Here is a 22,741-nt window from a genome sequence, read left to right on the forward strand (position 1 = left end):
GACATGAACAACTTCTGGTATATAGCCATGTTGCGATACAAATTTCATTGTCAACCGTACATGAAGACAATGTTTTTCGGACAATTTGGACATTTCGGCTACCACTATGTCAACAACGCATGGCCGTACAGCATACACGCTCGCAGACATGGAAGAGATTGCCAACCTCAAACTCCCGGATGATGTTTGGGAATACCTGGAAACTGGAGCACACGATAATTGGACCGTCTCTTGAAATGAAGACATTTACAAAAAGTGAGATGAAATTGATCATAGCTCAAGAATATCAACTTACTTACACTTTCGTGACAAGATAGCTGCTGCAACCAAGGATGCTCAGAAAAGTTTCTGTCATAGACATGACAACAACCATCTTCGATAAACGTTACAACATCCTGATAGCGCTTGTGCCCAGCGCGTATCAACGACTTGCCAGCAGCGGAGGAGAATTGGATTCGTCCGCCGCCAGTTTCGACATGGGTACTAATTTCACGCTTTCTTCGAATGCGACTACCTTTTTGGAGGATGTCATGCACTCCTTGCCGCCTCGTGATGATAATCACCCCAGACCCTGGTTCCAGCTCTACTTTCTGGGGCCCCGTGGTACTGCAGCAGCCTTTGTTCAGCGGGCAAAAAGGGGAGGCTTCGAAGCTTTGGTTTTGACAATCGATACGCTGGTGCTCGACAATCGACTGCACCAGAGGCAACATCCCCTTGAGCTGCCCAAACATCTTATATTGTACAACACTTCGAACCGGAAAGCCGGCGCCGTTCATAAGTTCATTGTTGCTCACACGATCTAAGAATTAAAGAACATTGACTGGAGATGAATACCTTCAACAGATTCATATACAGCCGTGGGATAATCGAAAACTTGCGACAGTGCCAGCATCACGACACGGCATTTTCCACAGCAATCCCGCCCAGCCATGAGTATCTTCACGGCTAACGTCTGTCCTAGAGACTTTATCTCCGTGGCTACATCGAGAATTGCAGGGGTTTCATCAAATGCACAAATGCCGCTTTTGCATTGCTTGGAAGTAACCCCCCCATCTGAGAAGAGGACGTTTATCTCCAACTGCAATCTTTCGGCTGCAGTGGCGTCATTCAGTGGTCCTGAAACTATCCGGATGCTATGAGCGAAGCTGATGTCACCGCCTTATCTAACAGACCCGCCTCAAAGCGAAGGTCACATTTACGCAATACCTAAATTGAGTAAGCAGATCCAAAATCGATGCTAAAGGCGGGACTAATATGCGTGTATTCGAAGCATTTTACAGCATTGTTAAAAAAAAAACAGTTGCTAACAGCAAGACCAGCTCCGTGAAAAGTGAAGAATAGCAGCAATCACTGGGGAATACAGATCGCAGGAAATTGGTCGAACTGCTTTGTTGGAAAGCAGAGAGGTCCGGATTCTTGTTGCCTCTCTCCAGGTGAGGCTGAGCCGCTGCCCGCTGCCTGTTGCTGCATGGACCTAAACCCGTGTAAGAAACTTCCTCGCGAAGCACCTCTATGACTGCCTTCAACTCTTCCATCCACACGACGTCTTCTCAAGGCCTTTATCCACCAGCAATTTCTGGTCGCATAGGGCTTCTTTCTCTTCGATGTGTCGCTTTTGCTCGCCATGAATGCTTGGCGGAAATCGATGCTCGCACGACTGAAGAGCCTGTCGGCTTTAACAACAGAGCACCGTTTTCATGGGAACAACACTGAAATATGCGACACTTCTTTATGTTGACAATGATGGCTACTTTTCGCTGATAGAGCTAGAGTGAAGTCGAAAACCTCAGGGGCGAGTTGCAAGCCAGGACCACCTACAGTAGCCTCTTTTGTGTAGCAGTAACCGCCCCAGGGAAGAAGTTAGAGCCGGCGCTTACATCCTGTTCTCAATTGGTTCACGTGTATGTAAAAACACGGTTCACTGTGTTCCGCGCGCCTACATGAAACGACAGTAGCTTGGCGAATCTAGTCATCCTGATCTACTGCTATGTATTTATACCTCCATATGCACGGTTTGTTATCTCGGCCAATGAAGGACTTTGAACAAGTCGCTAGGTGCAAGGCTGAGGCACACTTGCAACCGGAAGAAATCCTTCGAACACGCCACTCTCATCCCCGCCTGCTCCAGGCAATCTACATTACAGCCCAGGGTCCCTTCAGTGCCGGCTGAGCGTTCTTACACTTAATGATGTTTCTCTATCTCCTTCTAGTCATATCACAGATCGCCAGCGCAGCCGGTTACTGTTACAGCCGTAATGGCACTACTCTTCTCAACGCTGCTTTCCAACCATGTAACAACACCACAAAATATTCCGCATGCTGCATGACGAACCATAGCGGCGCCGGAGACGTCGGCATCGCAGATGATGTGTGCATGGAAAATGGCCTTTGTCAGAACTATGCGGCATTCGACGGGAACAACGAGGGTGAGCAAGTTTGGTCAAGACAGGGCTGTACAGACCCACTGTGGAACAGCCCGTACTGTCTTGGAGACGTTTGTAACAAACCAGAAGTATTCTGCCCACTACTCCGCGTCAGGATGTCGCTAATTAGACATTATAGTACGCCGACAAATGGGGCAATGTGGGCGTTCACAACTGCGGAGGGAAAACCTGGTGCTGTGGAGAGAAGACCTGTTGTAATAATAAGAGCAGTATTTTCGAAATCGCAGCAACCGTGGGTTCGACATCGACTCTTTCCTCAGCGATGCCCTTTTCGTCATTGACACCCGCTTCCTCAACAACAACATCGTCAGCCTTGACACCTACCTCATCTTCTGCCTTCAAGGGAGACATCTCATCAGGTGGTCTTAGTACAGGCGAAAAAGCTGGTATTGGGGTTGGTATAGCAATCTTTGGAATCATGGTGACTGCAATCGCATGGCTGATAACCAGGTCGACAAAGTCCATCAGGGGAAAAGACAGACCTTCAGACGGAAGCACGCTGCATGCGGATGTATCACAGGCCGAAAAGCAACAGTTAGGTGTTCATTTACATGAGCTGTGGTCGAATCATGGATATGGAGAGTTGGGCCCAAGTGAAGATGCAGAACTAGCGGCAATCAATGTCCCTCAGGAGTTAGAGGCCAGAAGTCATAATGTACACCAAGGTACGCGAGTGCCGTAACCTTAGGCACAAACCTATCACTTGATATTTCAACTAAACAAATAGACACTCCTAAAAGTACGAAGTTAAAGTCTATCCAAATGACACAGATATTGATTACCGTTAACTAATGTTTCCTCACGTGATACGTCATTATGTGTCTTGAGTAACTTGCAACATAAATCCCATGTCATTACGGGTATGACTTATGAATAACTTTTTTGGTATTAATATATCTAAAGTAAGGCTTGTTAACTAATGCGGGAAGAAACAAGTTAATTGATCTCTGTAAGTCTTTGGAATTGTTCACGGCCGCGTGCTGAGTTTCACGGTTGCTATCATCTTTTTCACAACTGTACCCAACCCGTACCTGTGGCATAATCCTGGCGGGTTCTCGTGTTTACTGATCATCTACCCGATCCATCCAGCTTTCCGACCACGCTTTTAAAGGCGCAAAAATCATGATCTGATTATTATTGCCAAGGCCGCCGAGGGATCTCCGCGATACCCAATGTCGGATTGATCATCATCTGATAAGATAAGATTGATAATATGATCCACTGCGGTGGAGCGACGCCGCAGACATTTTACCAATGGCCTGAAACTTGCATATTGTGGCATGATACTCGCATTGAGAATAGGTGAGGAAAAGGCATGAAAACTTTTGTGCGTTGTTGCCTCCATCCAAAGCCCCACTCCTAAGGGGCACACTGTTTATACCAGCGATGTGCACACTGGATGTATGAGGACTTCCGTGACGAAGACTCGTGTGTCCTGTACATCTGTGATTTTAATTCCAAAAACTCTCTAACTTTCGGTTTCAAAGTTTCCTCATCGCGTCGTTGGCTTCCAGCCTTGTTCATGCCCAAACCAGCACTAGATCACCGTGGCCATATCTGAACTATGAATCGCTCCAGGGATTCAAGCCGCCGGGGTTTGCCGTCAACAAGAAGGGTTGCCAATACTTTGAGTGGAGGTAGGGTGAGGTCACTGGTTGTGAGAGTAGGGGTAGGTGCTTAGGTAGGGCTTGTAACTGGTTGAAATGCCAACATAGGTTATATTCAGACATAAACCTACCTACACTGGCTTCACCTAAAGTCTTGGCCACCCACACTCCTCCCTAACCTCCTTCTATATCTGTCATGACGTTTTTATCTGCTAAGCCATGTGGATGCCCCGATCACCGCCACCTTAGGACCGATGATCTCAATATAAAAGTGTGTGCATTATCCGTACATCCTGGTATTCATTCTTTATCATCCTTACCTACATCACGTTTTGACTAAACTGACCTTACTCAACATGGGTTCTATTCAAGACAAGAAGCGAGAGGTGGCGACGCTGAACAGTCTTGCTGATAAAATCAAAGATCTTGCAGATCAGATGAAGCAACTCGAGGCAGAAAATATCAAACCTGTCACGCTCGAAGCCGACTCACCTATCAAATACGAGAAATGTCCACCCGACTTCTTTTACACTCGACAACTCCTCGAAGACACAATGAAGGATCTTTGGATTCTCAGTCAAGGTCCTCTTGATTCCGTCTTCAATTATGTTCACATGGCAATCCCCGATGCGTCGTGTCTAAACGTCTTGAACCACTTCGATTTTTGGAATGCAGTGCCGATAGACGGCGAAGCTACATTCGAAGATATTGCCAAGCATACCCAGTTACCCTTAGATGTTGTCTCAAGGATCATCGATCACGCTGTTACTATGCGATTTTTTATCAAGCCATCTCCTACAGCTACGAGAGTAAGACACACCTCGCGCAGCGCCGCATTTGTACGAGATTCCAGGCTTATGGCGCTTGTACAAATTGTCCTTAATGAGACGGGTCCACCAATGTTTATCTTACCCGAAGCTTTGAGAAGATATTCCCAAGGCAAGACCGAGAGTACAAAGGATATTAATGAAACGGCATTCAGGTTGTGCCACTCTGGTGGTATTTGGGGAGACTTCAAAAACTCTTGGGATTTCATCGAAAACGATGGATTGACTGAGGGTGATATTGGGTACCAGAAAATGAGCAAGGGGTGGCGGCAGAGGAACTTTGTCAAGTTTATGGCATTCATCAAAGATGTATTCTCCACGGAGGACATTATGTTGAATGCCATAGATTGGGCTGGCGCAGGAGAGGTCACGGTGGTTGATGTGAGCATGATTCCCTTCCAAGTATTCCCGATACTGACAACGTTCACAGCTCGGTGGCTCAGCAGGACACGATGACCAGATTCTTGCACGAAGCTTTCCCAACCTGAAGATTATCGTTCAAGATCTCCATGAAGTTGCTCCCGTCTTTGAGAAAGAGTTTCCTAAGGACCTTCGGGATCGTGTCTCTTTTCGGACACATAATTTTTTTGAGCCACAGCCAGTCAAGGCTGACATATACATGGTCAAATGGATTCTACACGACTGGCCTGACGGAGAATCTGTCAAGATCCTCCGCTCTTTGGTTCCCGCACTACATCCTGGTGCACGCATCATATTTATTGACTATGTCGGAAAGCAAGCCCCAACAGAAGAACAATTACCGAGGAGTATTCAGGGTTTCGGGACAGCTACAGATTTGAGGATGATGGCCTTGTTCAACGTAAAGGAAAGGCCGGTAGAGGCATGGAAAGAGATATTCAAGGCAGCTGATGAGCGTTACAAAGTAACGAGGGTCGATGCTAATCCACTGACCTTTATATGTGTACTTGAGGCTGTGTGGATAGGCTTAGAATAAAGAGAGTTTCTCATTGACGTTTCGCAATTTTGTTGCCAGATACGATCGGGATTCTTTGTGCTAGATGTGGTCAGTGCATGCTACAGGTCAGCTAATGCAACACCCGCACTAAATGTAGTAGTAGACTGGTAAACGGGTATACCCTACCACAGTGTTAGGTAGAGGTTAGGTAGTGGTCGCACGGGCCGCGGGTATATGTTAGGGTTAGGTCGCACGGGCTATAAGTAGAAGTTAGAGTTATTAGAATGCGAGCTTCTGCTAAAGGTAGTGGAAGTAGCTACTTATTCTCCTAGTAGCTTAGAGGTAGAGGTCTCTACCTTCTACTTATCTAGTAATAGACTTAGAAGTAGCTTATTAAAGGTTCTAGCTAAAGAGATAAATAAGAGATAAAGATATTACTAAGAGAGAGAGAAGAGTTAAATTATCTTCTTAAAGTAGCTTAATAGGATTTACTCTACTCTTTACTTTTTCTATTTACTAGCTATTCTACTACTATTTATATTAGTTAACTTAGGTTTTAAAAGAATCTTCTTAGTAGTAGCTTATAAAACTTATAGTGTAATAGATAGTTATTGCTAAATATTAGTATAATAGCTTCTAGTAATAGGTTAATTCTTAAGTCTTAGATAAAAGTTAAGTACTTTAATTCTATTAGAGATTAGCTAGTAAGCTTATATCTCTAATACTTCTAAAAATCTTAAATTCTCTCTAATAAAAACATTTTAACTTAGCTATAGCTAATTAACTCTGATATTACACTATATAATATTACTTAAAGTTTTTCTTTTTATTTACTATATAGCGTATTAGATTAGTTGTCTTAAAAAAGAATAGTAGACTATACTCTAACCTAGTATAATTAAATATTAAAAAATTAACTTTATAGTTAAAGTACAAAAATAAAAGAATTTAAGTGAATCTTTATAACACTTTGTTAAACTTTAATAGATAGGTTAGTATTACTACTAGAATACGCCTCTTAATAAGGATGTATTAAATATATAGATCTCTATTAAATTATAATAATTAAGATTTTATAATAATAAATATAGTAGTATAGTAAACTATAGTTATTAGAAAATAATAAACTATAGTTATTAAAAAATAATAAACTATAGTTATTGAAAAATAATAAACTATAGTTATTGAAAAATAATAAACTATAGTTATAATAAGTATCTATTCTATAAAGTACTTCTATACCTATATAATTACTATATTATATTTAATTAAAGATATAAATTTTTTTAAGCTTATTACAGCTGAATAAATGTTAAATAAATAGAATCTATTAAGATAATAGACGAAACAAGCTACTAATCTAGATTAGCAGATAGCTTAGAATATATACTTCTTAGCCTTAGGCTAATCTAGTTTAGTACTTAGTTATACTATCTTATCTACCACTCACTTTATCTAATTAGATAAGATTAACTTAATCTTAACTAGATAGATTAAAGGATCGAACGGATTATAAAATCTTAGATTACGTTATCCTAGTTAGTTTAACTAGTTAATACTAAAATAAAACTTAATCTCTAATTACTACTATATTAAACTTTCTCTTATAAATTATAATATTTCTAATATTTTTTATATTAATTAGGTTCTATATATTTAGTTAACTTATATTATCTTTTTATATTTATTAATTTTAAAGTATTTATAGTAAAAAATATATATAAATAAAATAAAGATTCTATAAATAAAAAGCTAGTATAAACTCTATTAGTATAATTAAGGTATAAAGAATCTATTAAATTAGTTAGTATATACTTATTAATAAGTAAAATTATTATTATTTCAACTAACTAAATTAAAATTTTATAAATATTAACTAAGAATAGATAAAAAATAAATACTAAATAGTAGCTATATTATAATATTATATATATTAAAGAGACTTAAAAGGCTATCTATCTAAATTATAATTAAAGATAGTTTTTAAGAAGATTTTAGTTAAGTAAAAGTAAAATATAAAGAATTATAGTATATTTAAGCTCTAGCTTTTTAGAAACTTATCTTTAAAATAAAATTTTAGAATCTATTAAGACTAGTTATATAAAAATTTAAATTAAAAACTACGCGTGTCTACTTTTAGATCTACTTATTACAACTTTTATAGTAATATACTTTTTAATATTATTACGCGTTTATAAAAGTTAATTAGTATAAAGTTTATATTACTATTATATTTATCTTTAGTTTATTAAATACTTAGTGTATTACTATAAAACTAGAGTACTATAGCTTCTTATACTTTACTCTTATTAAACTAAAACCTTTCTAAAACCTTATTCTATTATATAATAATATATTTAGTATTTAATACTTATTTAATATAATTAATATTATTAATATTATTAATATTTTTATATAGTAACTATATAATATTTATACTTTACTATTTAAAATACGGTAGTAAATAGGTAGAGGCTATGTTAGTGTTAGGTTGCTAAGACCTAGGTAGGTGTCGGTGTAGAGTCTTATATAAGCAGCAACCCACTACTAACACTAACCTAAGTCTTAGCAACCTACTACTAACACTAACCTAGGTCTTAGTAACCTAACCTAACACTAACCTAAGTCTTAGTAACCTAAAACTAACACTAACCTAACTTTTTACTAAGACTTAAGTTAGTATTAGTAGTAGGTTACTATAATAGCTAATTAAATTCTTTTATTATAACTTATTAATATAGTTTTATACCCTCTACCCGCAGGTTATATAGAGTTAGGTTAGGTTATATAGGCTATAGGTTAGTATTAGTAGTAGGTTACTAGGGCTTAGGTTAGTGTTAGGTTAGGTCTTATATAATCAATAACTCAACCTAACACCGACCTAAGGCCCGTGCGACCTAACCCAACCCCTACACAACCCGCGGGTAGGGGGTACCTATTTACTAGCCTATTTTTAAGTTTATAACTATAGTATTAAAATATATTAAATAGATATTATAAGTATTTAAGTAACTTATAAGTTTTTACTTACTAATTTACAAAATCTCTTATATCTTAATTATACTAGTAGAGGGTTCTAATAGCTTTTAATTTATAAAATCTTTCTTTTATTTATCTATACATTTTCTTTAAGATATTATTAAATAAATAGTTATTGAAAACTATAACAAAGTTAAGATATTTAAAGAATTTTATTATTACTATATATTTTAAAAATAACAAAAGCTATATGAGAAGGTTTAATATAGTAGTAATAAGAGGTTAAGTTTAAATAGATTTATACTATTAATAAGATTTAAAAATAAGATCTAATAATTTATATCGTAAATAAGATATAATATAGGAAATATATAAGTAGGTATAAGTATAGGAAATGCAAGTCTGCAAGACGTTCCTATAGCTATTTACCATCTTATGCTAATTTCTTAAGATCTGCCTACCTCCCCTTTTTAAATCGTTTATTCGCGTAACACCTAATTTATTATCGCATATTTATAAAATACTATAATCTCTCTGCTATTTAAACTCTAAAAACTATATGGTAGAGATCGTTAGTCTCGCAAACTTACGACCCACAGTGCCGCGCTCTTCCGAGCCGCGCGTTCTTCTAGGCCGCCGCGTCAGCAGAAGCTTAATCCCTGTTCAAGCTTACTAGCGATCTTTTTAATACTTGGACAACTTCCGTAAGGAAATTCTGCAGGCTTGACGTGCCAGACCCTCAATGAGAACAATTATGTCCCAGCCTTGTGCGACTTAGCGTACCATGGGACAACGTCCATCCGCGGAGAAGAGCCTCGCATATTAGGAAGCGCGACTTCGCTTCTAAAAACTATTAGGATCTCTAGAACTATGTATAATATAGATCACTAACTATACTAGTCCTATTATATTATCAGGCAACAGCAGGGTAGGTGGGTTGCTCTGTTAATGTACGTAATAATTGTAATAAATAGTATACACAGCTTCTCGGCAACATAGATAGGCTGTAACTAGCCTTCTCGTTTGGAACAAGAAAGCTGCCTGAGAGTTACCACGCACTGGCTCTCTTCCCCTGCTAGCGGCCCACCTACACTACTATTGCCTGATATCACAGTAAAGCTAGTGGATTCTCTAGCTACAACCTGGTGCGGGGTTAAATACGTGTGTAGCCTCTCGAGATACACACCTCGCCATTCGATTTCCAAAAACTTGCAGTCATGGCAGGTATCAAGCTCCAAGGTCCAAGACTCCACCTCCTTGTTGCAGCGGTCGGCGCCCTTGCCTTTTTGTTACAGGGATATGACCAAGCTGTCATCAACGGACTGTTGAGCTTGCGAACTTGGGAGAAGACTTTCCCTCAAATCAATACCACGAACAACAAGTCGATCGAACGTTCGCTCGTACAAGGCACAGCTGTTGCAATCTATGAAGTTGGCTGTGCACTCGGTGCTCTGTCATGTTTTTTTATCGGCGACATACTAGGTAGACGCAAGACCATCTTTGGCGCATCATGCTTCGTCTTGGTTGGCGTCACAATCCAGGCTTCATCCTTCAGTCTCGGACAGCTCATTGCCGCACGAATCATTACTGGTCTTGGAGTGGGCGCTTTTACAGGTAAGTTAAGAAAAACCTGTTTGTCACTCCGCTGAAAATTGCTTAGCAACGGTCCCCATGTGGGTCACTGAATGTTCGAATGCTCACAGCAGAGGCAAGATGGTAATGCTTGAAGGCATGTTCGCGATTGGTGGCGTAGCGCTTGCGGTCTGGTTAGACTTTGGCTTCTTCTTTCTGAAGAACAACTCTGCGAATTGGAGGTTCCCAATTGCATTCCAGGCCGTATTCGCACTAGGTGTCGCTTCACTTATATTCATGCTACCGGGTGGGTATTCCAGATCGAGGGTCCGAAGTAATCTCTGTACTGACCACGAGCAGAATCGCCTCGTTGGTACATCAAGAACGAGAACTACGAAGCCGCGCTCAAATCATTGTCCCGCCTCAATGGACTGCCCGAAGACTCGACGTTACTCCAACAAGAAGTGGAAGTTATCAGAGATTCCATCACCCAGGAACATGTCGGAGCTTCTAGCAATCCTTTCGCTCGAACACCAAATCGACACTTGAGTCGTACATTGATTGCAATTTGCATTAATATGCTCGCTCAAATGACAGGTGTCAATATCAGTAGGTTCAAATTGTGATCTACCATGCTGCATATCTAACATTGACAGTCACTTTCTACTCGAATGAGATTTTCCAACAGATCTTGGGGTACAGCGGCACAACTTCGCGCGTCATCTCAGGATGTCTGCAGATCTGGCAATTCTGTATGGCGGCATTGGCTGTCCTGTTGATCGACCGGCTCGGACGTCGGAAGCTGCTGCTGATCGGAGCTGCTGGCATGGCAATTTCTCAAGCTGGCCAAGCTGCACTCACCAAGTATTCACACACTAGTAAAAGTATCGCTGGTGCAACGCTCCTGTTCGATTTCTCGGCTTTGGCTTTCTTTCCCATCGGATTGTTCTTGATCCCATTCATGTATTCTGCAGAGATTGCGCCATTGAGAATTCGACATAAGATCACAGCAATGTCGGCGGCAACGAACTGGCTATTCAATTTTTTGATCGCGGAAGTCACACCTGTTGGATTCAGAAAAATCGGTTGGAAATGTAAGTGAAGTCCTGATATCATGTGCTCAGTACTAATTCAGAATAGACTATCTTTGCTACATGTGCACAAGCACTCTATGCTTCGTTTTCGTTTACTTCTTCTGTCCTGAGACCAAAAACCGTGGACTTGAAGATATCGATGAATTCTTCTTGAGGTCTGATAATGCTCTCCAGGTCGTGCGCATCGCACGGGAGCTTCCCCCGGATGCTGGAATGTCCAGTGTCATTGAATCCAAGGTCGACAAGGCTGAGCACGTTGAGGAAGCCCGGCGTCGGTCTATTCCATCCACAAACTGACATGCTCTTTTCATTCACATTGATCGTCAGAGATGCTATTGTATAAGTATCGGAAATAGCAGTTTGGTAGCGATACGGTAGGATAGGCGTCGCTTATAGCCCTTCTGCTCCTCCTGCTGCCGCTGCTGGCTTGCCTAGCCCGCTTGGCCTGTCTCTGGCTGCTCTGGCTTTTGTACAATAAAGTAGCGTATATATTGCTCTTTATGGAAGGTCGTCTGTACTTTAACAGGTTTCTATAGCTGCGTAGTATGATCGCCATACGTATATATAGAGGCTGTTAACCCGCGTGTAAGCTTTAAGCTATCCTGTTGATTAATATACTTTTTATCTAATTCTAGCTAGTACTAATAAAGCTATAGAAAGGGTAGATCGCGTCTTACGTTAGGCTAAGCTCCGCGAACGGCGCGCTATATGGCGCTGGCGTGCACGCGAGTAGATAGCTGTAGTGTATAGCTACTATAGTGGTCTTATAGCTCTTTATTAAATAGTTACTTAGGCCTAACAGCTACTATAGTAGGGTTTTAGTAAAATTATCTATGCTCTATAGAGGCCTATTACCTTAACTATAAAAATAACCTTAATAATAACACGTATCTTTTAGTCTAGATATCTCTAATAGAATTAAAGTACTTAAACTTTAACTAAGACTTATAAATTAACCTATTACTAAGAGCTTTTATACTATTAATTAGTAATAGCTATCTAGTATACTATAGATTATATAAAATACTATAAAAAGAATTCTTTTAGAATCTAAGTTAACTAATATAAATAGTAGTAGAATAGCTAGTAAATAGGAAGAAGTAATAAGTAGAGTAAATCTTATAACGCTACTTTAAAAGGATAAGTTAAATATTTTCTCTTCTAAAATACTATTTTAATATTTTATATATTTCTTTAGCTAATTTTATAAAAGGTTACTTTTATGTATGTTATAAAATAGATAAAAGGTAGAGACTTTTATCTCTAGGTTATTAGTAGAATAAGTTACTACTTCTTCTAACTTAGCTAGTAAGTATTATAATAAAAAGAAAAAAATATTAAAGTTTATAAAATTACTACCTTACTAAGAGGTATTACTTATTAAAATAGTTTACTATATTTATAAATGTATATTAATCTATAAGATAACTTTTATAATATACTATAGTAACTTATATTCTTATTAAAGAACTTTCTTTATTTTTAGTATTATATTTATATTAAAAAAAATTTATTAAAATTAAATTAAATTCTTTAATATTTCTACTAGTATATTTAAATATAGCCTTTAATAGAAGAATTAATTATATAAATTATCTCTCTCTACTTACTATAAAGTTTATTAGACTACTTATTTTAGATAATACTAATAAATAATATTTTAAACTACTAGAATAAAGTATTTAAAAAAATAATTATATAGTTAAGGTATATAATAAAAGACTCTTACTTAATATTTTTCACTCTATTTACTATATAGCGTATTAAATAAATTTTCTTAAAAAAGAATAATAGGCTTTACTCTAACCTACTTAAATTAGGTGTTATAAAATTAACTTTATAGCTAAAGTACGCAATAAAAGAATTTAAGTAGATCTTTATAAGACTCTATTAAACTCTAAAAAATAAGTTAGTATTACTACTAAAGTCTCTTTATAAGTATATAATAAATAGATAAATCTCTATTAGATATAAAAACTAAAATATAGTTATAACAAAGATAGTAGCCTAGTAAACTATAGTTCTAATAAAAGTAGTAGAATTATAAACTATAGTTATAATAAGATAATAAACTATAATTATAATAAGAATATACTACGTAAGGCGCTTATATACCTATATAATTACTATATTATATCTTATTAAAGGTATAAATCTATTAAAACTTAAGATATATCTTATTGATAGTATAAGCTTATTAAACCTCCTATTACTACTATATTAAACTTTCTCACGCGGCTTTTATTATTTTAAAGCTATTTAGTGCTAATTAAGTTATCTATATCTATTAAACCTATAATAGCCTTCTATAACTATCTATCTAATAGTATCTATAAAGAGCTTATTATAGTCTATAATTAGTAATAAAGAAAACTACTTACTAGTAATTAGTTATAAGAATTTAAAGGATGCACTACGCTGTAATCTTACGTAACTATACTATAGTTATATAACCTACTTAGTAATTAGTATATCTTAGTACTACTAAGTGACTAAGCACTTTATATAGTAACCTATAAGTTACTTAGTAATTAGTACTTCTTAGTAGTACTAAGTAACTAAGTATATTATATAAAGCTCTAGTATATAGTATATATATTAAGTCTTTATAGCTTAATATATTTAACTAAAGTTTTAAGTATAAGTATAATATAGAGAGTTATTTTACTTATATATTACTATCTACTATATTATACTTTACTACTCTATTTATACAAACTAACTAATAAGAAGCTTAATACTAAAGGTCTTATATTACTTCTACTTAAGCTATACTCTTAATACTTTAAATACTCTTATAATAAGTAATATTATCATAAATACTTTAACTACTTTCTAAACTAAAGGAACTATAGCTAAGGCCTATAAGCCTAATATTTACTATAGTAACTATAATAAACTTAAAGCCTAGCTTCTCTAGATTAACTATTACTTCTACTTAGCTAGTAATAAGATTAATAAAAAAGATAAAGTTATCTTAGCTACTAGTTACTACTAAGATAATATAGAGAAATAGTATAACTCTATTATTAAATAATATATAGATAAATTTATTTGTAATAGTAAAAATACTAACTTAGTTAAAGACTAGAATACTTTTAAAGCTAAGATATAATAAAACTTTTTACTTTTTAAAAAATCTCTAATTATAGAATAAAAGATTTAGACTCTATACTAGACTAAGTCTATTACTAATTATAAAACTTAATTCTAGTAATATATAATAAATATAAAATAGAGTAATAATACTCTTATATATATATACTAATAAGAACTTAACCTAATAGTATATAAAGAACTTATAAGAAGTAGAGCTTATACTATTACTCTTAATAAACTTATAATAGTAGCTATTTAAATTAATAATAAGCTATATAAGTTTCTATTAAAAGAATAACTATTAAACTAGAGAATGCGTAATTATAATAATAAGAATAATTAGCTAATATAATAGTACTACTAATATTTATAGCCTAATTAGAGATAATAAAGAAGCTATTAGTTTATAATACTTAGTATATATATAATAAATAGATATAAACTTATATACCTTAATAATATTTACTAAGAAAAGAGATCTAGTAAGCCTTACTAAAAAAAGGATATAAATAATAAGAAGAAAATTAATTACTATATATATAGTAAAAAAGACTATATAGTATATAACTATATAAGTAAGAATAAGGTTAAATAATAGCTTAATATCCTATACTATAAGTTAGAGCTAGATAATAAAAAATTATAAAATATTATTACTTAACTAGAGATTAATTATTACTTAAATAATATAGAAGTTATTAGTAGATTAGATAACCTAACTTTAACTATGTTTAAGAATATATTTAAAGCTAAACTAGTTAGTAATAAGAAATATAAAATACTAAATAAGAAATAATAACCTCTTATATCTAAATATAAGAAGATAGTATAATTTTAAGAAGAGAATAGACTATTAATACTCTATATAAAGAGGTAAGATAGTATAATACTAAACTTACTTAAGACTTATCTAAGAGATATTCTAGTAGAAGTAAATAAATAGATTAACGTACTATCTATATTACTTAGATAACTTAATAAGGCCTATAATAATAATAAAATACTACTTAATAAATATAATATACTATAGTATATAAAATTAGATATTAACTTTTATAGGACTAAGATAACTTAGTAATTACTAATATATATATATATTATAGCTAATATTATAAAGTTAGAATAGAGACTTATACTCTAAGAGATAATATAAGTATAGAAGATATAAAAATAAAATAACTTCTATAAACTTATATAGTACTAGTATAATATAAAGAATAGAAACTATATAAGTATACTATAGACTATATATATATAAATACTACCCAACTTACTACTTAAATAAGAGAGAAGCTAGATAAATCTTATAGTACGCTAAAGGTATACTTTGTAAGTTATAGAATAATTTTTCTATTATTTTATTTATTATAATAGCTATAATAGGTATAGCGTTATATAAATAACTTAGTAATTACTTCTATAACTTATTTATTATTGATTATTTTCAAGCTATTTCTTACTAGCTGTTTTAAGCTTATTATTAATTACTAATAAGCTACTTAATAACTCTTCTTAACTACCGTTAACCTTACTTAACAGTAGTAAACTACTAATAACCTTATTATTAACAAAAGATAACTACTAAGAAATTAATTAGTAGAAGTTAACTACTAATTTCTTAGTATTAACGCTAGATTGCTAATAGTTATATTATTAGTAGTAGTTAACTACTAATAAACTAAGTTATTAAGAGGGGTTAACAGCTAATTAACTACTAGATAGTTAATTAGTAGTTAGTAACTACTAATAAATAAGCTAGTAGTAGTAGTTAACTACTTAATAGCTAATTAGTAGTAGCTAACTACCGGTAAGTTAGCTATTAACAGTAGTTAACTACTTATTATTTTATTAGTAGAAGTAGTTAATAGTAGATAACTACTACTTATATTAAGTTTTTATTATATTAGACGAAATTGAAAGTTTTAGTCTATAAGCTTTCTATAAAAGAAGTTTAAGTTCTATAGTTATATTGTTACTTAGCTACAATTATATGTTCTTATACCTATGATTATCTTTATTAATTAGTAATTATAAGTCTAATCGCTAAGCACTTACTAACTTAATTACTAAGCTATTACTACTTAATTATCTATATTCATTAGTAACCAATTACGTTATTAATTTATTAGTAATATATTACATAATCTTATTCTTATAAAATACTTATATAAGCTATTCTTTATTTTAATAAAGAAAGTATTATATCCTCCCTATAATACTTTCTTTATAGTAATAAGGATAAACTATTTATATTTAACTTTGAGATAATACTACTTATAGTAATTAAAACTAAGAGAAAGCTATTAATAGCTTACAATTTAAAAAAAAATAAATAGAGAGAATGATTAAATTAAATAATATTGATATATCTTAGAGTTTATAATAAATATTAGTAAACTAATTATATATAACTACTATCTATAGTATAGATAGTATATAATAATAAAATATTAGAAGTAATAAGTAAAATACAGTTTTCTACTAACTATAGATAATATTAAAATCTTTTTACTAAAATATATCTAAGTTTAAAAATAGAAGTAGCTATTAAAATAGCTAAATAACTTAAGAGAATCTATAGAGAACGATAAAATTACTTAAATAAGCCTAATGCTAAAGTATTTTCTATTAGAATAAGAAAAGAAAAATAGTACTTTAGCTAAAGAAGAGGAATAGAGTATATCTACTTGTAAAGAACTTTTATACTTACTATTTAAGTAAGAGACTAAACTATATTCTACTTAGACTATTTTTAGCTTTAAAGTAAAATAGACTAGTTACTTATATATTTAACTTACTAGCTAATATAAAGATATATTTAAGATTCTATATATAACTATTAGAACTAATAGACGTTAACATACTACTATAAAAGATATTCTATTATAAACTTAAAAAAGAAGATGAATTTAAAGTTAAAAGAATTATCTTATACTAAATTAAAAGAAATATAACTAAATACCTAGTTAAATAGTTAGAATACTATAATAGTAAGAATATATAAGAACTAGAATGTAACCTATCTAACTATAAATAAAAAATCTAGAAATATTAATAATAATAATAGTAGAAATTAAACTAGGTATCTAGTAAAAGCTAGAATAGAATCTATTTAGTATATTCTCTAAATAGGTTCTATTCTAGAAGAAAAATAGAATAAAATGCTATATATACTTATTAAAAAAAAGAACTTATTTAACTACTTACTAAGTGAATAGATAAGTTACTAATAAGATAAAAAATAATATAATATATATTCAAGAAAACTATACTACGTACTTTAAATAGAACTTAAGCTCGCGACGCCTAAGGTTATAATAAACTTATCTAATCTCTCTAATATTACCTATATTATAGAAGAAAATATAGTACTAATTAATACTACTAAATAATTACTATTATCTACTATCTTAGTTTCTCTTATCTCTTCTATTTTCAATATAAGATATAACGCCTTCTTATACGTATACTCTTTAACTTACTTTAATATCTTCTTATTTTATAATAGCTACGAAATAACTTTAGCTAATAACTTTTTATTATTATTAACTTTCTTTTAATACTCTTTATAAGTATAAACTTATAACTTTTAAGATCTATTTATATACTTCTACTCTATATAAGTATATTTAGTATAATAAAGCTAAGAATTAAGTATAATATAGTAAATAATACTTTATAGAAAATAATAATTATAAAAGACTTTAGCTAGATAGTTTATATAAAAAGTTTTAGAGCTTAATTATAAGTAACGCTAGTATTATATAGAGTTTAGTACTAATACTTCTCTAAGCTTAATTTAGATTAGGGTAAGCGAGATAGTATAAAGAGCGCTATAAGGTATTTATCTAGTAATTTAGTAAAGTAGGTGTACTTAGATAGAAAGTAATTATAAGTTAATAATTCCTAATCTATTTTAAATAGACTAATAAGTATTTATCTTATAAAGTTAAGTAACTAGTAAGAAAGTATAATTTAAGTTAATTATAATAAGAGTAAATAATAAAATCTATTTATCTTTATATCCTTATTACTTCTAGTTCTACTATTAAAATATTAACCTACTATTACTAATAGTTATCTTTACTTCTAATAGCTACTATTATATATAGGTCCTACTATTACTCATAGTACTATCTTAGTATAATAGTATATTATGTAACTTAGCCCTATAATATCTATCTTTTCTATTAAGATTCTAAGTAGTTTATTAACTAACTATAATTATACTTAAAGAGTAAATTCTTTTACTTATTACTTATAATATTACCTCCTCTCTTAGAGCTATTATCTTAATACTTTAAGTTAACGTTTTTTTATACTATATATTAAAGCGCTAGCTATATATAAGGTCTTAGTACGCCTATTATATTATATACTTATTTTCCCTTATACCTTTCTAACTATACTTAATATTTTATTCTCTTACTATGTTTATACTTAAAGTTTAACTTATAAGCGCTACGCTTATACTAACTATATAAAAGAGTAAAGAAATAAAATAACTTTCTATTATAAGCGTTATAAGAAGAAGAATCTTTATTATTTTATAGATACTACTACTAAGTATTATACTAGTTATGTTTCTATTACTATATTATATAGTCTTTTTATATTTAAAAATAAGTAAGAGAAGGTTTAGGCTAAAAAGTGTATAAAGTATCTAGAAGTTATATAGTTAAAAGCTTAGCTAGCTTAAAGTAAGTTAGAACTTCTAAAGGCTAAAGCGTAAGAGTAAGAATTTACTAATTAAGATCTTACTATCTTAAATCTTTAAGATTACGCGAAAGAGTAGGTTAAGAAGAACTCTACTTCTAGTATAGACCTTCTTATTATTATATTATTACTATTTAGACTAATAGCTAATCTAGGCTAGTTATAAGCTAACTCTTTTAATTCTTTATCTCTTAATTACTTCTTTTTCTTAAAGGACCTAGTCCTCTCTTCTTTAAGTACTACTAATTATACGCTTATATTAATTTCTTATAGTTTATTAAATTTTCTTCTAGTTCCTAAGTATTCTAGCTATTTAGCTATTCTTACTACTTAAATAAGTATTTCTACTAATAACAAATTTTGTATAAGTTTTTAACTACTTTAACTATATACTTATTATTCTTTAGTTTAATATCTTTAATTAATTTAGCGTTTTAGAGTGCTAGTTCTAAAAGCTTTTTATAAAATATAAAGTATATTTTTATACTTAGTAGTAGCTATAGTTTATAGTTTACTAGCTCTATTTTCTCTAAGATTTTAAATAGTTCTACTTAGATATTATCTAGTTTCTTATACAGTTTTTTAGTTTTTAAGTTCTATTTTAATAGAAAAACTTTATCTTTTTTCTTAAAGGTTAGTCTCTTAATCCTTAGCTTATTTACTACTTTAAATATTATAAGGTTCCTTTAAGTAATATACTTACTTAGTTCTTTATATAATTCTTATAAACGGCGTACTTTCTTATTTATATTATTAGTAATACTTTTAATATTTTTTAGATTTTAATAAGCTACTAGCTTCAATCTATAGTTTATATAGTATAGTAACTACCTTATTATTATAGATTTTATACTATTATAAGCTAGTTACGCTACTAGTAAGTACTTAACTTAGTTATTCTATAACTTATTAACGTATATTTATAGATACTACTCTAATATCTAATTTATTTATTCTATTTAGCTATTTATTTCTAGGTAAAAGCTTATTAAAAGCTTCTTTTTTATAACTAATTTTATTAGAAATATTATCTAATATAAGAATATAAATAGCTTATCTCTATTTATAATAAATTCTTTAAATATCTTATACTTTAATACTAATACCTTCTAGACTTTATACGCGTATTTCTCTACTATAATAAACTCTTCTATTAGTATAAACTTTACTACTTTAGTTATTATTATTATTATTATTATTATTGTAGATTAACGTCCTTTCTCAGCCGGTAGGCTATATAAGACGTGCAGGTTGAGCCTGCAAGTATCTAAGTAGGCTAGATTTAATCTAGATACAAATTGAGTAGGTGGGGGAGGGGGTTATCTAAATCGAGGTGAGACTCGTAGCCTAGTAGTTTTAGTGAGTAGCTCTCTTAGGTCTTTCACTTTTAATGAGTCTTCCTCTCAGGTCGAATGGGTAGTTTTCAATGAGTCACTCTCTCATGTGGGTGGACCATACTAATATGGTTTCGAGGAGAGAAGGAATCGAACCTTCGAGCTCTGCTGACGTGAGACAGCAGAGGCTTTCCAGGCGCTTCACCACTGCGCTATCCCCCCTACTACTTTAGTTAGTTAGTTTATAATTACTAGTATTATATTATAAAATTAAGCTAATCCTAGTTTTAATAATCTTAGGAGCTTTACTATAAAGTCTATTATTATACTTATTTATAGTCTAGATAGTAGCTATAAGAGTTATAATAAGCTATAAAGCTTATATCTCTTAGGCTTATTCTAGTAATATACTAAATAGTTACTTAGTATTTCTTATACTTTTATATGTATATATAGTATAGTAAATACTTTTAATAGTAATTTAACTATTTCTTTAATTCCTATATATTTATACTTAGAAAACTTATATAGTTCTTTAATAAGATCTAATTTTATATATAGAGGTATATATATTTAATTCTTTAAAACTATATATTAGTACTCTTATTTATTTTATAATAGTCTATTAGAGCTCTTAGGCTTAAACTACTAGCTATTAGCTTTCTCTTACTACTATTATTAAAGTATTATAACTTAATAAACTACTATAGTTACTATCTTAGCTAGTTTTAGCTAATTATATCTTAAGCTACTATTAAGTATCTACCTTAGTATTACTTTATAAGGTTTCTTATAACCTTCTTCTTATAAGTTACTTTATTAACTAAAAGTATTTACTACTTTATTAAGCGCTCTAGCTCTATAGGTAATCTTAAAGTTAAACTAAACTAGTATCTCTACTTATTATACTTATTATTAGTTAAGTTTCTTTATTTTTATAAAACTTATTAAGTTTTAGTAATTAGTAAAAACCTTAATTATATTAGAGAGTCCTAATAAGTATACTTCTTATTATTTAAAAGCGTTAACTACTCTAAGTAGTTCCTTATTATAAATATTATAATTAAGTTCTACTTTTAAGAACTTCTATACATAGTAGAATATTAGTCTCTATTTTTTATCTATATACTATTATAATAATATAGCTTTAAGTATATAGTTAGACGCGTTAGTCTTAACTTTAGTAGATTTTTAAGAGTTATATACCTTAAGTACTAGTACCTTTAAAATATCTACTTAATTTAATTAAAAGCCTTCTATTATTTTTATTTCTATTTAAAACTTATTTCCTTCTTTATTATCTTTATAAGGGGTACTATAATCTTTAAGTAATTTTTAATAAAATTTTAATAATAGTTTATAGATTCTAAAGAAAATTAAATATTTTTAACTATATTATGTATTAGCTATTCTTATATAGTCTATATCTTTTTTAGGTTTATTTTTACTTCTTTAGTTAAGATAATAAATTTAAGAAATTTTATTTCTTATATATAAAACTTATACTTACTTAGTTAAAAGTATAGTTTATATTTCTTAAGCTTTTATAAAATCTTCTTAATATACTTAATATATTCTTTATATATACTACTAGAGTATACTAGTATGTTATCTAGATATATAGTAATAATAATTCTTAGGTATTTATAGAGTGCGTTATTAATAACTAATTAAAAAGTTACTAGCGTATTTATTAACTTAAATAGTATAACTATTTACTTAAAGAGTTTATATTTCATCTTAAACTCTATTATCTACTTATAACTTTTCTTAATCTTAATATAGTAAAATTCTTTTTAAATATTAAATTTTATAAACTACTTAGCTTCTTAAAGTTAATCTATAAGCTCTATAATTAGTAGTAAAAGATATTAATTCTTCTAAGTAACGCTATTTAACCTCCTATAGTTAATATATAGCTACTACTTTCTATTAAGCTTCTTTATAAATAATATAAGTAAGGCTATTAAGCCTAGATCTAATTAGATAAATTTCTTTTTTAAGTTCTTCTAGAAGTAATTATATAGCTTAGTATTATACTTAGGCGCTATAGAGTATATTTCTTCTAAGCTTAACTTTACTCTCTCTTCTAAGATAATCTTATAATCTTAATCTTAGTATTCTACTAAGTCTATTACTTTATTTTCCTTAAA

The 22,741-nt window shown here is 31.3% G+C and overlaps 4 protein-coding genes and 1 non-coding gene across 5 annotated transcripts; 4 read left to right on the plus strand and 1 right to left on the minus strand.

Moving 5' to 3' along the window:
- Positions 1–332: 332 nt before the first annotated feature.
- Positions 333–803, plus strand: PSV08DRAFT_355676 (FMN-dependent dehydrogenase; the record flags this gene model as incomplete). The annotated part of the gene is made up of 1 exon (XM_014225333.2): positions 333–803. One exon carries the CDS (start codon positions 333–335, stop codon positions 801–803), a length of 471 nt encoding a protein of 156 aa, XP_014080808.2.
- Positions 804–2,143: 1,340 nt separating this feature from the next.
- PSV08DRAFT_15150 (uncharacterized protein) lies at positions 2,144–3,183 on the plus strand. The gene is made up of 2 exons (XM_014225334.2): positions 2,144–2,512; positions 2,563–3,183. The coding sequence occupies exons 1-2, from the start codon at positions 2,186–2,188 to the stop codon at positions 3,124–3,126; spliced, it is 891 nt and encodes a 296-aa protein (XP_014080809.2). The 5' UTR covers positions 2,144–2,185; the 3' UTR covers positions 3,127–3,183.
- A 1,224-nt stretch (positions 3,184–4,407) lies between these two features.
- PSV08DRAFT_355678 (O-methyltransferase-domain-containing protein) lies at positions 4,408–5,833 on the plus strand (the record flags this gene model as incomplete). The annotated part of the gene is made up of 2 exons (XM_014225335.1): positions 4,408–5,259; positions 5,309–5,833. 2 exons carry the CDS (start codon positions 4,408–4,410, stop codon positions 5,831–5,833), a joined length of 1,377 nt encoding a protein of 458 aa, XP_014080810.1.
- A 4,135-nt stretch (positions 5,834–9,968) lies between these two features.
- Positions 9,969–11,962, plus strand: PSV08DRAFT_380737 (general substrate transporter). The gene is made up of 5 exons (XM_014225336.2): positions 9,969–10,387; positions 10,434–10,652; positions 10,706–10,954; positions 11,002–11,439; positions 11,486–11,962. The coding sequence occupies exons 1-5, from the start codon at positions 9,991–9,993 to the stop codon at positions 11,734–11,736; spliced, it is 1,554 nt and encodes a 517-aa protein (XP_014080811.1). The 5' UTR covers positions 9,969–9,990; the 3' UTR covers positions 11,737–11,962.
- An 8,761-nt stretch (positions 11,963–20,723) lies between these two features.
- PSV08DRAFT_t60 lies at positions 20,724–20,810 on the minus strand. Its single transcript has one exon. It is a non-coding gene; the product is annotated as a tRNA-OTHER (tRNA).
- Positions 20,811–22,741: the final 1,931 nt, after the last annotated feature.

The sequence above is a fragment of the Bipolaris maydis genome, assembly GCF_028858645.1.
Source record: "Bipolaris maydis strain C4 unplaced genomic scaffold PSV08scaffold_14, whole genome shotgun sequence".
Classification (NCBI taxonomy): Eukaryota; Fungi; Ascomycota; class Dothideomycetes; order Pleosporales; family Pleosporaceae; genus Bipolaris; species Bipolaris maydis.

Bases quoted from the DNA above. Each gene is read 5' to 3' on its own strand.
- PSV08DRAFT_15150 (XM_014225334.2), top strand. From the start codon at position 2,186: ATGATGTTTCTCTATCTCCTTCTAGTCATATCACAGATCGCCAGCGCA. The intron at 2,513-2,562 runs GTATTCTGCCCA...TAGACATTATAG, and splicing joins ACGTTTGTAACAAACCAGAA to TACGCCGACAAATGGGGCAA.
- PSV08DRAFT_380737 (XM_014225336.2), top strand. From the start codon at position 9,991: ATGGCAGGTATCAAGCTCCAAGGTCCAAGACTCCACCTCCTTGTTGCA. The intron at 10,955-11,001 runs GTAGGTTCAAAT...TAACATTGACAG, and splicing joins AATGACAGGTGTCAATATCA to TCACTTTCTACTCGAATGAG. The intron at 11,440-11,485 runs GTAAGTGAAGTC...AATTCAGAATAG, and splicing joins CAGAAAAATCGGTTGGAAAT to ACTATCTTTGCTACATGTGC.